Source organism: Neovison vison, chromosome 7, assembly GCF_020171115.1.
Source record: "Neovison vison isolate M4711 chromosome 7, ASM_NN_V1, whole genome shotgun sequence".
NCBI lineage: Eukaryota > Metazoa > Chordata > Mammalia > Carnivora > Mustelidae > Neogale > Neogale vison.
Genome location: NC_058097.1, coordinates 202,888,697 through 202,902,533, shown reverse-complemented (window position 1 = coordinate 202,902,533; position 13,837 = coordinate 202,888,697). Strand labels below are relative to the sequence as shown.

General features: G+C 67.6%; 3 protein-coding genes across 6 annotated transcripts; 1 reads left to right on the top strand and 2 right to left on the bottom strand.

Moving 5' to 3' along the window:
* Nucleotides 1-111: 111 nt before the first annotated feature.
* Nucleotides 112-1,009, top strand: POLR2L (RNA polymerase II, I and III subunit L). Its single transcript, XM_044259937.1, has 2 exons — nucleotides 112-269; nucleotides 776-1,009. The coding sequence occupies exons 1-2, from the start codon at nucleotides 175-177 to the stop codon at nucleotides 882-884; spliced, it is 204 nt and encodes a 67-aa protein (XP_044115872.1). The 5' UTR covers nucleotides 112-174; the 3' UTR covers nucleotides 885-1,009.
* Nucleotides 1,010-2,110: 1,101 nt separating this feature from the next.
* Nucleotides 2,111-6,940, bottom strand: CD151 (CD151 molecule (Raph blood group)). Of its 4 annotated transcripts, none has more exons than XM_044259922.1 (9): nucleotides 6,878-6,940; nucleotides 5,848-6,082; nucleotides 4,843-4,930; nucleotides 4,506-4,697; nucleotides 4,069-4,143; nucleotides 3,513-3,617; nucleotides 3,225-3,383; nucleotides 3,024-3,110; nucleotides 2,111-2,930 (listed from the first exon to the last, which is right to left on the bottom strand). In XM_044259922.1, exons 3-9 carry the CDS (start codon nucleotides 4,921-4,923, stop codon nucleotides 2,871-2,873), a joined length of 759 nt encoding a protein of 252 aa, XP_044115857.1. In that variant the 5' UTR covers nucleotides 4,924-4,930; nucleotides 5,848-6,082; nucleotides 6,878-6,940; the 3' UTR covers nucleotides 2,111-2,870. The 4 variants fall into 4 exon arrangements, with proteins under 4 accessions (XP_044115857.1, XP_044115856.1, XP_044115858.1 ...); XM_044259921.1 differs by having other exon boundaries at nucleotides 5,848-6,087; nucleotides 6,878-6,931; XM_044259923.1 differs by having other exon boundaries at nucleotides 5,848-5,912; nucleotides 6,878-6,931.
* A 1,254-nt stretch (nucleotides 6,941-8,194) lies between these two features.
* Nucleotides 8,195-12,834, bottom strand: CRACR2B (calcium release activated channel regulator 2B). Its single transcript, XM_044261218.1, has 10 exons — nucleotides 12,817-12,834; nucleotides 11,274-11,465; nucleotides 11,083-11,194; nucleotides 10,474-10,648; nucleotides 9,917-10,063; nucleotides 9,702-9,792; nucleotides 9,451-9,543; nucleotides 9,075-9,241; nucleotides 8,800-8,871; nucleotides 8,195-8,588 (listed from the first exon to the last, which is right to left on the bottom strand). The coding sequence occupies exons 2-10, from the start codon at nucleotides 11,457-11,459 to the stop codon at nucleotides 8,411-8,413; spliced, it is 1,221 nt and encodes a 406-aa protein (XP_044117153.1). The 5' UTR covers nucleotides 11,460-11,465; nucleotides 12,817-12,834; the 3' UTR covers nucleotides 8,195-8,410.
* Nucleotides 12,835-13,837: the final 1,003 nt, after the last annotated feature.

The window sequence follows — 13,837 nt, the reverse complement described above, 5'->3', positions numbered from 1 at the left end:
CGGGCAGCCAACGGCGGCGGCCCCGGGGCCGGCGGGGCGGGCTGGGGGCGGCCGGGGGCGGGGGAACGGGACGCCCTCTCCCCCCGCGCCATGAACGCGCCCGAGGCGGGGCCGGCTCCGCGGCGGAAGCGCCGCCAGATCCGGCCGTGCGGGCGCCGCGCTGCCGCCGCCGCCATGATCATCCCGGTGCGCTGCTTCACCTGCGGGAAGATCGTCGGCAACAAGTGGGAGGCCTACCTGGGGCTGCTGCAGGCCGAGTACACCGAGGGGTGAGGCGCCGGGCCGCGCGGGGTGGGGAGCCGGGGCCCCGGGTCCTCGCCTGCCGGGGCGCGGGGCGACGGCTCGTGCGCGGGTGCGGGATTGCGGGACTCCAGGGCGGCGGCGGGGTCCGGGGTCTGTGGGGCGTGGGCGCAGGGGCGTAGGACGAGGTCGGGGCCGCGGGGCGCAGGTAGGCTGCGGCGGGGCGCGGGGGCGAGGGGACGGTGGGACCCGCTCCCCCTGGATGCCCCGGGTGGGAGCTGCCCGAGCCGGCGTCCCCTGCCCGCCTTGCCGTCGCTGCGCAGCGGAGCGGTGCCGCGGGCGTTGCCCGGAGGCCTTTAGGGCGTCCGCGGCCGGGTCGCAGGGGCGCTGACCACTCTAGCTGGCTTGAGAGACGGGAGGAAGGGGACTGCTTGGAGAGACGCGTCCGTCCCTGACGCGTGGCGCGGACGCCGCGGGCAGGGCGCTCCGTGCCCCCGGGTCGGCCTGGACGAGCAGTCTGCTCCTCTCGCCGCAGGGATGCCCTGGACGCGCTTGGCCTGAAGCGTTACTGCTGCCGCCGCATGCTGCTGGCGCACGTGGACCTGATCGAGAAGCTGCTCAACTACGCGCCCCTGGAGAAGTGAGGGTCTGGCGCCCGCGCCCTGCTCCCCGCGGGAGGCTTACACCGCCTGCCGGCCCTGCCCTCGACCCTCGGGCCTGTGTCTCTGCTCCCCGGGCAGCTGTCCAGTAAAGGTCTTCGCAGAACCGAGACGAGGTCCTGACGTCGGTGTGGCTCTGTGTGGCTCCGCGCCGCGGGCGTTTCTGCGTCCTGCCTTGTGCCTGAAGCTGCTTGGGGTGGCCTCGGCTGCCACTGCCCGGGGGAGGGGGAGCCAACCAAGAGCGCTGGGGATGGGGACCCAAGGGGCACGGGTGTGCCCACCCCCAGGTCCTGGGTGCCCTGTAGGCCGAGCACAGAGATCCTCACGTGCTTTTCTGGGGCCTGGCTAGAACGCCTGCCGTGGCCTTGGCGGCCCGTCCTGAGGGTCTTGCTGCTGGAAGCTTCTTGGCTCCAGCCAAGCTCAGCAGGCTCCTTCCCTTGGCCTAGTCCCTGTGGAGGGGAAGGCGCGGTGCCCAGCCTCCACAGCCAGCCCTGGGTAGGCTCTGGGGTGACAGGGTTCGCTAAGCTCCCAGTGCCTTGGCCATTAGCATGGACTCCCTTGGACTGGACTTGACCGAAGAGCTCTCTGCTGGGGGCTTCTGTCCTGTTCTAGCTCAGGCTCAGGCCAGCAGCTGTCCACCCTGATCGGCAGGCCCTGGTGTCCTCCAGCGGGCAGTAGGTGGGAGTGTGTGGTTGGGTGAGAGGGAGGCGAGTTTCTTGGGCACCTTCTTCGGAGCAAACACTGCTGCCTGGACATGGGACACAGTGTCCTCTGACGGCCCACAGACAAACCTGCTGTAGGGGTAGGGGCAGGCAGGGTCTGCCCAGGGTCTGGGTCCTGCAGAACTCCAGCCTCTCGTGTCGGCTCCAGAGGCCTCCCCCAGCCCCTGACGGCTACACAGGCCAGAGACAAGCAGGCCCAGGGCATCTAAGGCCTCCATTGCCTCTGGGAGGCTCCAGCCCTGCCCCTTTCCTGTCCCAGAATGGACAAGGTTTTCCTGCTTCTCAGCCTGTGGCCAGCCGTCCCTGCTACTAGCCCTCCTCTCTCTGGAGTCCCCTCGGTCCTTGGCTCACACATGGCTGCCCCGGATCCCTGGGATATGCCCTCCCAGCCCCTTGTCCTGGCACTGGGTGGGTGATTCTGTCCACCCTGCTAGGGGGGATGGCCTTGAGGACCAGGACCCAGTCTGTCACCAACAGTAAGCTCACGTGTCCATTCCACAAACGTTTATTGAGCGCCTGTCACGTGGCATGAGCGGTTCTAGGCATTTGTGATACAGCAGTGAATAAAACCCACAAAGCCCCTGCTTCTGGGAAGGGGGCAGGGCAGTGCACAGTGAACAGGTGTGGGCCTTTGAGTGAGGAGAGTGGTGGGGAAGTCCCAGCAGGGGCTTGGGGGCAGCAGAAGCCAGGCTGGGGAGGGCAGAGGCACAGGACCCACAGGACGGACTGGCTGAGCTTTCCCTGGAGTGGGCAGGGGTCTGTGGTCCAGTGGTGGGCACTGGGCACACTGCCTACCGGGAGCTGTCCTGTGTTCCCTGGTGCCGCCCCCACCCAGCAGTGCCCCCCCTCGGATTTGCCCCCACCACCGCACAAGGGTGTATCTGGGAGTCTGAGAGCACCCTAGAGTGGGCCAGCCCCTCTGGCCGAGCGCAGGGAGCACCCCGAGACCTCCCAAGCAGGCAGAAGTACTCCTTCCCTGCTGTGGCAGGGGTGCGTCTCAGGCCTTTGGTCTGCGGAGAAAGGCACTTGCGGCTCCCTCTGAGGGTAGGGGTCCCCAGAGGTCACTGGTGTGGGGTGGGTGCACAGGCTGGAGAACGCTTCTGGGCGGAGTGGGGAAGGACCAGCACCCTGGGAGTCCGGCTCCGCAGCCCTCAGTAGTGCCAGCTCAGTAGTTGGGCGGAGCTGTAGCCGGCGGGACCGCGCATGCTCAGTAGTTGGGCGGAGCTGTGGCCGGCGGGACCGCGCATGCTCAGTAGTGCTCCAGCTTCAGGCTCTTGTACAGGCAGCACGTGAAGGCCATGCCGAAGACCTGCCACGGAGCCCGCGTGAGCGCAGCACAGCGCCAGCCTCGCGGGACGCCCCCGCCACGCACCCACCGGGGCCTGTCCCCCCACTCCCGAACCTGCACACAGGCGATGCCAACGCCCACTGCCCCGATGACCCTCAGATGCTCCTGGATGAAGGTCTCCAGCTTGGTGATGCAGCCGCCCTGGTGGGGTAGGGGCAGGGGCACTGAAGGTGGGGGATTCCAGTCCCTTCCCCACGCCCTGGGGCCCTAGCTCCTCGGCCCCTCACCAAGGAGTCCAGGCACCTGCCGGCCTACCTCCACCTTGTAGATGTTGGACGCATGGTCCCGCTGCCCACAGCCAGGCACCACGGTCTTGCAGCAGCTGTCGGGAACCACGCGGCCACCCGCCTGGCCCGAGCGGATCCACTCGCTGTCCCGCCAGTCCTGGGAGTTGTTGCTGCCACAGCAGTGAAACTACAGCAGGAACACGGTGCAGCTGAGCCCCCAAGGCAGGGACGACCCCCCACCCCCCCACCCCCGCCAACCGGGAGGTGCAGGGAGGCCAGCAGGACTGTGCACACTCCCCACCACGCCCCCACTCACCTCCTGTTGCAGCCTGTCCACGGCACTGGTCACACCCTCATGGCCTGGCTGGCGGTACCGCTTGGTCATGGTGTCCTTCAAGTTCTCCTTGAGCTCGGTGTTCAGCTGCACAGTTCCAGACCCCCCAAGTTGGGACAGGTGGAGGCAGGTGCAGATGGGGAAAAGGTCTGGGAAAGCCTCCAAGCAGGGTTAGGGCCAGCTGCTGGCTGCGGGGGTGGAGGGGGAACTGCACTGGGAGAGTCACCAGGTGGCCATGGACAGAGTTGGGGACAGGGAGGGAGCTCTGGATCCCATGGACACTTTCTTCCCCACGCGAGCCCCCCAGCCGGGCAGTCTGGGTGCAACAGGTAGGTTGTCCATCTCTGCTGTCCCATCCTCCCCACTGTGATCCAGCCCCCATCCCCAGGGCCTAATGGCCCAGTGCTCAGCTCCAGAGCATGGCGGGGTTGTGTCTGTGCGTGTCGGTGTCCTTGTCTTACATGGCACATCTGTGTGCGTGTGTCCCTGTGTGTGTGTACGTGTGTCCCTCGGGTTCCTGTCCCTCCAGGCCCCTCACCTGCTGGTAATAGATGTAGGCCAGGACGCCAGCAATGATCTCCAGCAGAAAGATGATAAGGAGCAGGATGAAGTACTAGGGGGTGGCACAGGGGCCCAGTCAGGTGGGGCTGGGCACAGACATCCCCGTCCCATGAGGATTCCTAGTGTCCAGGCACAACGGAGCAGGACCCCCAACCTCAGAACCTAAGTGGCCACAGAGGGCTCCAGGCAGCAGGTGGTGCTGGTGTCTTCCCTCAGCGGGCCCACTGGGATGTGGGGACTTGGGGCTGGACAAGTGGGGTGCCCACCCGACCCCCACCAGCGACCACAGCAGGGGCCGTAGTGTCACCCTTGACCCCCATCATTCCCTTCTTTCTCATCAGGGCCCCAGGGCCCCCCCCCAGCAGCCTGGTGGGGGGCCCCCACTCAAGTACCCCCACCCACCACCCTGCTGACCAGGCGCAGCAGGTTCCGCCGTTCCTTGAAGGTGGCACAGCAGCCCAGAACACCGGTCACCATGACGACAACGCCAGCCACCACCAGGATGTAGGCTGTGGCCAGATAGGTGCCCGAGGCCAGCAAGCTGATGTAGTCACTCTTAAGGGCCAGCGTCCAGATACCCACCGCCATGACGGCCAGGCCGGCCAGCTGTGGGCAGCACACGCCAGTCACCACCTCGGGCTCCAGGTCTGAGAGATGGGGCTGAGCCCCCAGGTCAAGGCTCCTTCAGGGACCAGGGATGGGCAGGAGGGGAGGACGGCTGGCGGCAGGGGGAGGGGCGCCCACTCCTCACCCAGAAGCAGCAGTTGAAGGTGAAGAGCAGGTACTTGAGGCAGACAGTTCCGCATGTCGCCTTCTCACTGAACTCCCCCATCCTGGGGCTGAGAGACAAGGGGATGTCGGTGAGCCCGCCACACCGAGACGGGACTGCAGCGTCAGCCAGACACCAGTGGGGGCAGTAGGAGAGGACACAGATGCATAGGCTGGCCCCCCGCTGAAGCCCAGCCAAACATCGGCTGCATGAACGTCCTGGGAAGGTGTTCAAGAACCAAGATGCTTGCTGGGAGAGCAGTTCAGGAGCCCTATCTCCCCCGCTCAGTACCCCCCAACACTCCCCCACCCCCAGCCAGAGCGGATGCCTACTGCCCACAGCCAAGCTGAAGGCCGGGCCCTGGAAGGCTGAAGGGCCTGGCTTCCGAGACCAGACCCCAGGGCATGAGGGAGACGAGGAAGACCCCAACTATTACCGGCTGACTCACCCTGCTGGCAGCCCGGGTAGGAAGCCCCAGCAGGCACCTCGGGTGAGCTCACCCAGGCCCCACCCGCCCCCCCCCACAACATTCCCGGGGCTCCACGTCACAGGCGGGCAGGCGCCTACTGGCGGCTTGTGGGGGAGGCCGCTGGGACACACACGGATCTGCCCCTTCATAACAACATGGCCTCAGGGAAGCCCCTTAGCTGTTTGTTCAAGGGAAGGCCTGCCTTCCCCTTCACCAGGGAGGGAGAAATAGATCCGGCAGAAACAGACTCCCCAGACCTCGGGGTACTTCCTCTGCTGGTCCTCGTTACTGGAAAGGGGGCAGCCCCCCCCAACCCCAGCAAGACAGGACCATTCAGACTGTGCTCCTCCCCAGTGGGCATCCAGGGACACCTTGCTTGCTCTGGTGTGGGCTGTCTGCACTGTGGAGGGTGGAGAGGGCCCTGGGGCACAGATGGCAGTGGGACGCCCCAGGCCACGTTTCCAGACAAGCACAGCACCTCCTGGGCAGGACTTTCACCCACCCCACCCAGCACTCACCTGGCTGCTGGTGGGGACAGGCTCCTCTGTAAGACAGGTGACCGGAAGTTCCCTAGAAGGCTCTGCTAGAAGGGCAGGGACAGGTCCCAGGTCTGGCCCACGTTGGATAGGCAAGATCCTGTCACCCCCTCCTTGCAGCGCCCCTGGCCTCGAATCCGGCCCAGCTGGGCTTCCAGAGTAGGCAGCGTCCACTCCCAGCGGCAGGGAGGGGAGAGGCCAGGCCCGGTATTTTGGTCTGTGCTTCGGTGGGCAGGGCAGAAAACATTTCTGGAGAGTGTGCTCCTGGGAGGGGAGGGACCACTCCCTGGGCCCTCCTGCCTGACCCGCCACTGCCCCTCACCCCACCAAGCAGCAGTAGCCGCAAGCCTCGCAGACCCGTACGCGGAGCTGGGGGTCTGGAGGCCCCAGGCTCCCGCAGGCTGGCCCTGGGCCGGTGGAGAGGTCCCAGCCCCCGCGGCCCGCGCGCGGACGACCGGCGGAGGAGGGGCCCCTCTTCCCAGGAGTGCCTGGCGGATGTGAGCCTCCTGGGAAAGCGCCGGCCAGAAATAGTTCCTGCGGCCTGGGACACGGCTGCCCCACCCCGGCCCCCGGCCTATGGGAGACCCGCGCCGCAAGGCCAGAAGCCCCGCACTCCGCGCCAGCCAGGCCCGGGGAGGCGGCGGCGCGTCACCGCGGTGAAGCCGCCGCCCCCTGCGGGCGAGCGGACCGCGCGCCCACCTGCATCCGGGCGGAGGGACGGGCACGGGCGTCCAGAGACAATGACCAAGGCGCTCAGCTGGGGCCGAAGGGGCCTCCAGGCCTGTGCGAAGACCCAGGAGGCGCCTCGCCCCGCCCCGGGTGCCCCTCCGCCCACCGGCTCCCCCGCGTCCGGCTCCCTCCGGCAAGGGGGAGCTCCTGCCGGGTCGGCGGACCGGGCCTCCCGGCGCTCCCGGCCCTCCCTCCAGGCGCCTGCAGCCGGGCCTCGCGGTCCGGGCCACACAGGGTCCCGGGACATCCGGCCCTTCCCTGCCTGGCCAGGCGGCAGACTCACCGGCCGCGCGTCCGAGTCCGGCCGGGCGGCGGCCGCGGCGGGGACGGGGGGACCCGGCGGGCGGCGGCTGGGTGCGCGGAGACTGCACTGCCGGCTGGGGGCCTGCGCGTGTGATGCGCCCCGCCCACGAGCCGCGGGCCCCGCCCACGAGCCGCGGGCCCCGCCCACGAGCCGCGGGCCCCGCCCACGAGCCGCGGGCCCCGCCCACGAGCCGCGGGCCCCGCCCACAGCGGCTGGCGCTGGGCAGGTCCCAGCCGAGCGCCGCGCGGGCGCGGTTGCGGCGACTTCAGACCGCGCGGGCGCTGGGGGGCCAACCGGGACTGTGGAGGCAGCAGGGCGGACAGAGGAGCTGGGCTGGGGGCGGTGGAGGCGGCGATGGAGGCGGCGGCGGTCAGCCCAGCAGAGGCTCTGGACTGTGTCCAAGACCCGGCTCTCCCCGAGGCCCAGCCCGGGTTCCGGTTCTCTCCTCGAACCTCAGGAACCACCCGGAGGCCAGAGGGTCGACAGAACAGATGCTGACCTTGGGGGAGGGTCTGGAGGCGTGATCAGATGCAGGAGTGGGGTGTCTCTGGGTGCATATGGAGGACGGCCTGGAGCGGAGGCCTGGAGTCCCTGCCAGAGCCAGTCCAGCCTGGAAGGCATCAGTCCTGGCAGGCGTGGAAAGGGGTGAGGGAAACGGGAGAGCCTGCTGACCTGCGGGACTGGGAAACCGACAGTGGGAGTAAGGAGGGGGAGGGGACTCCCAACCCACCAGGCTCATTCCCAGATCCAGGTGGGGTCGGTCAGAATCTGCAGTCATTTCGAGTGGCTCTCCGTGGACAGTGGGCAGCACTTGTCCCAGCTCCTTGCCCAGAGTTACGGTTCTGGCCAGCAGCTCCCAGCTTCCCAGTGAGGGTGGAGAGAGGGGCGTGAGAAGGGCTGCCGGGGTGGGGCAGCTGTGTCCCAGGCCGCAGGAACAATTTCTGGCCGCTTTGGAGTTCCCGCTCAAGACCGGCTCAACTCCAGTGCGCCCAGCTGGTCCACCCAGGGCTGTGTGAGGACTCGTGTGGGGAGGGGAGGTCAACTAAGGCTGGGAGCAGCTCCCTAGTGAGACAATGGGTCTCAGTCCCCTTGCTCCCACAGAGGTCTCCATGGGGCTTCAGCTCTAGTGGACAGGGAGGTCGTGAAGACCAGAGACATGCAGGGACGCGTGCAGCAAGCACCACGGGGCCGGGCACCCGCACCACACACAATTCTCCCACTTGCCTCCGGCGTCGACAGACACCCCCCGTGTGAGCTGCATGCGTCCCGCGGCTCTCGCACACACAGCGGAGGAAGTCACAGGGCAGTCAATGGACTTTATTAGGAGGAGGGAGTTCTTCTGCTGGTCATAGATGGGTTTGATGGGATGGGGACAGGATGAGGACCAGCAGGAAGGCACCTGAGACTCAGCACTCCTACGTGAGTTCCGTTCCTTCGGTCTGCTGCATGGGCAGCACCTAGCCACAACGCACCACCTTCAAGGGGCGGCTTCTCCAAGTCTCTCGGGGATGGTCAGTGGGCACTGGGAAGGGGCCCAGAGCCACGTGTCGGAGGGTGAGCCCAGCAGCAGCAGCAGCAGCAGCAGGTGGACCCTGGCAAGCGGGCCATGGCGAGAGCTTTCCTTCGACCATTGCTCAGCCGCTTGGCCTCACAGGCGTCCCTCTGGTCCCGCAGCCGGGTGTTCAGCTCCCTAGGGAAGGGGAGTCCGCGGGCTCTAAGCTCTCAAGAGGCAGCATTCCGGGGCGGGGCATGTGGGCGCTGCTCTCCCTCAGACCAGAGGAGGGGTGTCCGGCCGGAGCTGCCGCGCGAGGGATGGAGGACAGAGAGCACCCCCTCCCCAAGTGGGATGAGGCAGTGGTCAGGAACAGAGGCCCCTGTGCCACCCGCTTTCCCTCCCGCACCTGAGGAGCTCCAGTTGTCGCCGGAGACTGAGCTTCTCTGTTTGCATGTTCCTCGAGACTGCGACCACCTCTCTGCGGGAGGGAGGTGGTGACCGGGGTGCAGGGAGGCTCCTGGGGCGTCCCATGGCACTAGCCCATGCAGACCCTGAGGGCAGGGATGGGACATGGCGGGGGATGGAAGTGCCCCAGGCCCGGGCCCCCAAGGCGGTCCGGCCCCACCCGCTCCCCGGGCCCGCTGTGGGGCTGGGCCTCCCCCCAGCACCACCCCCAGGCACCGTAGGGTTTGCTCCCGGCGGCCCTGCGCCTCGCCCTGCAGTCTGCGGAGCTGCTCCTGCGCGCCGTCCAGCTGACTTCTCAGCGCCGCGTTGGCCAGCCACAGCTGGGCGTTCTGCGCCTGTGCCTCCAGCTGCTCGCGGGCCCGGGCCTGCAGCTGCTGCTCCAGCTGGCGAGTAAGGGGGCATCCGAGTCGGGGAGGACCCCTCCACCTCTTCTTCGGGGTGCTGCGTTTACCCCGACTCCCAGCAATTCCGGGGCCGGGGGCACTGAGACACGGGGGACCTCAAATACACCGGGGAGTGCATGGGGGACGGCGGGGCCTGGGCTGGGTGGGTCGCACTCTTCCCCGGCAGGGGCAGGCGGGCGGCCACTCACCTCCCGCTGTCGCAGGCCCGCACGCTCCAGCTCCTGCTCGCGGTTCTGCAGCTCCAGCTCCAGGAGGCCTCTGCGCTCCTCGCGGGGGAGCTCCTGGGATTCGCGGGGAGCCCCTGAGCCTCAGCGGGCGGTGGAGGGGCCCGGGCCAGGGGTGTGGCCAGGTGGAACAAATTCAGGGAGGGCGGAGTCAGGGGGACACGCGCGCCTGGGATTGGGCTGGGCCGGGGCGGGGGCGGGGGCTTCGCGCCCACCTGATTCCGCAGGCGCCGGCGCTGCTCGCGTAGCTGCTGCTCCATCTCGTCGTACAGACCCCGCACCTCCCTCTCGTGCTCGCTCTCCCGCCTTCGGGGGACCGGGAGTGAGACAGCTGCCCGAGCCTGCCGGCACGCAGACCCCAGCCCCGCCTTCACCGCATCCCGAAGTCCAGCCACCTGGCCCCAAGCCTCGCCCTGGCCCCAGCCCTCACCGCCGCAGCGCCTGCTCCAGGCTGTCCCGCTCTCGGGCCGCCTCCTCCAGGCAGGCGGACGCGCGCATCAGAACGTCCTCGAAGAAGCCCAGCAGCTCGGGTCGCTCGCGCTGCAAACGGGTCCAGAGCGTCTGCACCGCTCGCTGCCTGCAGGGAGAGGGCGGGGGCTAAAACTGAAGCGGGGGCTCCCCGACCCCATCCCGAAGGCTGAGCCCTCTGGAGACTTGCGCCCTGGATAGACCAGCCACGTTTGCAGGGTGACCCTCTCCGGGGTGCTTTTGTCCCTGCCTAGGGTCCGTGTGTACAGGGCTTGTGGGGCGGCGGAGTGTCTTGTATATACACAGGGCTGGGCCCAGCGCCTGCCCTTCTTCCCGCAGCCTTGTCGGCTGCCCCCTGAAATGCAAATTATGCTGAAATCACGCTCAGCCCCTCCCAAGTGTCTCCCAGCTAAGAGAGCCACTGACCTGGAACAGACACGTGGGGTCATGGACAGGTAGCAGGTGGGGGGGGTGTGACAGTAGAGGAGGGAATTGGGAGCCGGGTCAGCACCAACTCACTCTCCCAGAACTGGGGCCACCCCCAGCTGCTCCAGCGCTTGGCAGAATCTCTCCTCCTCCTCTTCTTCCAGGGAGCCCTCAGTGCCTTGCACATCTGACCAGCCCGACTCAAAGGTCTCCTCTAGAGCCTGGAAGGGCAGTGAGCCCTGGGCTGACTCCACCCCCACAAACTTCCCTGTGGACAGGGGAAGGTGAGATTACCAAGGCTGTGTGTTAGCACCCCGGCTTGGCCACCACTCCCCCCCCACACACACACACACATCCTGTCCTTATTCTGAGCCCAGTTTCCTGTTTTTCTTCCTTATTCTGGCCTGAAGCTTAGTTTAGGAATGGGAGGTAACACCCGGGCCAGCATGGAGCAAGCCCGGCTCCCAGCCCCACCTGGGTTTGGCACGGAAGTGAGGGGTCAAGGAGCAGGAGGGTCAGCTGCACTAACGAGGGGGTTCCTCTGGGGCATGTGTGTATTGATAGCAGTCTGTGCTCCACAGGGAGGCCACGGAGAGGCACATCTGCCATCTGTGTCTGGTGTGGGCCCCACATGGGCCCTTGGGCTCTCAATGCGCAAGGGGGTGGGGAGGGAGAGGGAGGGGCCTCAGGGGCTCAGCTCACCCAGGCCGAGGCAGAACTCCCGGGCGGTGAGGAAGCCTGTGCGGGCCTGATCCAGGCTTTCGAAAACGGCCTCTAGCTGTTCCGGCGTGAGGGGCAGGTCGCTCTGCAGACCCTGGCCGGGCAAGGATGCCAGGGCTGAGCAGCCAAGGTCAGCCCCTAGCTGGGGCAGCCTCTCGGGACTGGGGATTCACCTGCAGGTCATGCCGAGTGATGAAGCCCTTGGCGTCCTTGTCACAAAGCAGAAACAACTCCCGGGCCTGCTCTAGCATCTCTGCCCTTGACCTCACAGCATCCGGCTCTTCCACTTCCTCCTCCTCCTGGGCCTCCCCAGCACCAGGCTCCCCAGGCCTGGCCATGGGGCTGGGGGTCTCTGCCATCACGTGCTGCGAAGTCAGGGAAGAGTTAGGGCCCAAGCAAAGCTCAAGAGAGATGAGGGGGGAAGAGAAGGGAAGGCAGAGTGGCCACGGGTGAGGACCAAGCTCTGGTGACAGGGACCCGCGAGTCAGCAGAGGGGCCTCCTTGCACCAGCTGGGAAGATGGGAGAAGGCATGGCAGAGGTCCAGCGAGGATGGAGCTGGGGGCAGGATGATCACTTTGGGGTCGTGCTGCAGGCAAAGGGTGTCATGGGTGGGACTGATGCAGGCTCCAGGCCTAGAGGCTGCAGCTGGGGGGTGGGGCGGAGCCAGCGCAGGAGGAGAGGAAGGGGAGGGGAGGGCAACCTCGGTGTGGGGCGGGTGGGGGGAGCAGCTGTAGAAGACCTTGTGATGGGAAATAAAGAGCTGGGGCTCCTAGCAGAGAGCTTGGGAGAGGGACTGGCCAGCGAGGGGGGAAGAGCTGAACGGGTCCTTAAGTTGGGCACCTGGAGACCTGGCTGGCGGGGGCTGGGCCAGCGGGAGCCAGCGTTCAGCTAATCCCGGCTAAGTCACTAGCCCCTGAGTCTGGGCCTCAGAGGTCCTGGCCTCCAGCCGGCTGGCGGGCGACGTCAGCTCCTCCCCTTCTGCCGCAGGCCCTCCCCCGGGGCCCCGGGCCCCAAGGGGTGCAGATGCAGGGTCTCAGCCTGGGACCCCGATACCTTCTGCGGCCCTGGTCAGGAACACGCCAGATTCTAGGCTTGATGGTCCTTCCCCCGAGCACTGGGCACCTGCGGTGTGCCAGACTCGCCCCCTCCATTTCGCGGAAACTTCGCCGGCCCTCCCTCCCCGCGGGGCGCCCCGCCCCCTAATCTGAGCCACCTGTCGCTCCCACACGCCCCCCCCCCCCGGTCCCGGATTTCCCAAAGAACCCCCAGTGTGTCGACACGTCCCCAGCCTGGGGGATTCTGGGGTCCTCTCCTCTCAGTCCAGGACCTTGATTTTTCTCTCCCGCCCATACACTCCCGGGGCGGCGGGGTATCGGGGCGCAATCTCCAAAGGGGGGAGGTCTGAGGAAAGGCGGGAGGACGGGACTGGGGGGCCAGAGCCGTCTCCCCCATCGCGCCGTCCCCTCGCCCCGGCGGGCGCCCCCACCCCCCGCGGTTCGTGGGCTCCCGGGACTGGAGATCCATCCCAGCCGGAAGCTGTGCGGCGCGGGGCCAGGGGAGCTGGGAAGAAGGGCTGGCCGGGCGGGTGAGCCGCGGCGCCCACCGCCGCTCGGCTCCCGGGGACCCCGGCGTCCCCGCCCGCCAGACGCGAGGGTCGGCGCGCCCCGCAGCCACCGGGGAGGAGGCGCGGCGGCGGGACCCCCAGAGGCGCCTACCTGCGAGCCACCTGCCGCGCGGCCCGCCACTCCGTTGCTGGAAGGGCTGCGGCGCGCAGGGGGCGCGGGCCCGGAGCGTTCCCGCTGCCCTGCAGGAACTGAGACCCCGGCGGGGGCCGGGCCCGGGCGGAGCCGCCGCCGACACCGTCGCTGTGTCTCCGCCTCTCGGCGCTGCCCCGGCGGCCCGGCTCTCGCCCCACACCTCTCCCTGACCCCGAACTCCGGCGCCCGCGGCGTCAGTGCCCGCCGGACGGAGTTCACGGCCGGGCGGAGATGTCCCCGGTGGCCTGGGGACCCTTCCGGAGCAGGGCTAAGGCGAGGAGCGTAAGACTGTCCTGAGGATCTGGATTTAAGGCGCCAGAAAGTGTGTGCAAGACCCAGCCAGGCCGGAGACACACCAAAATATCTTCAACTGGCTCTCCGGAGTTGTGGGGGGGCTTTACTTTCTTGCCTCTGCTTTCCCAATTTTGGTCTTTCCCGTGGTCAAACAATTAGCATGTAATATATTACAAAATGGTATCTAAATTAGCAGCATAATGTTGGGGTGGGGGCAGAAGGAGGTCCCCCTCCACAGCCTGCCCCCCCCCAAGGTTTCCTTCTGGGACACAGCCCTGATTCGGGTTCCCCTTGTAGGAGCGCTGGGAGGAGGAGCTGGGTGGGGCTGGCATGGGACATTCCCGCTGGGGGAGAAAACCCATTCTCTTGCCAAAGGTCCCCCTCCCTAGCCCCAGCCCAGCCCCTGCACCCACCTGGAGGGTGGTTGGGGGGGTCTGGAAGCCTCTGCTTCTCCAGGGGCCTGGGATCCTGCTGAACTAGAAGAGGTCAGGCCTACAGGACAGGACCTTGTGAGCCAGAGGGGGCCGGCTCCTGGCACAGGCGCTCGGGGAGGGGACCTGCCCAGCCGGCTCTCCCAGTCCTGCAGTCCCACCGTTATTGTTGGCCAGGGGCTGCTGCCACCGCCACAGCCGCCAGACACCTTGGTCTGGCCGAACAGCTCCAGACAGCCAGCTAGTCAGTCACC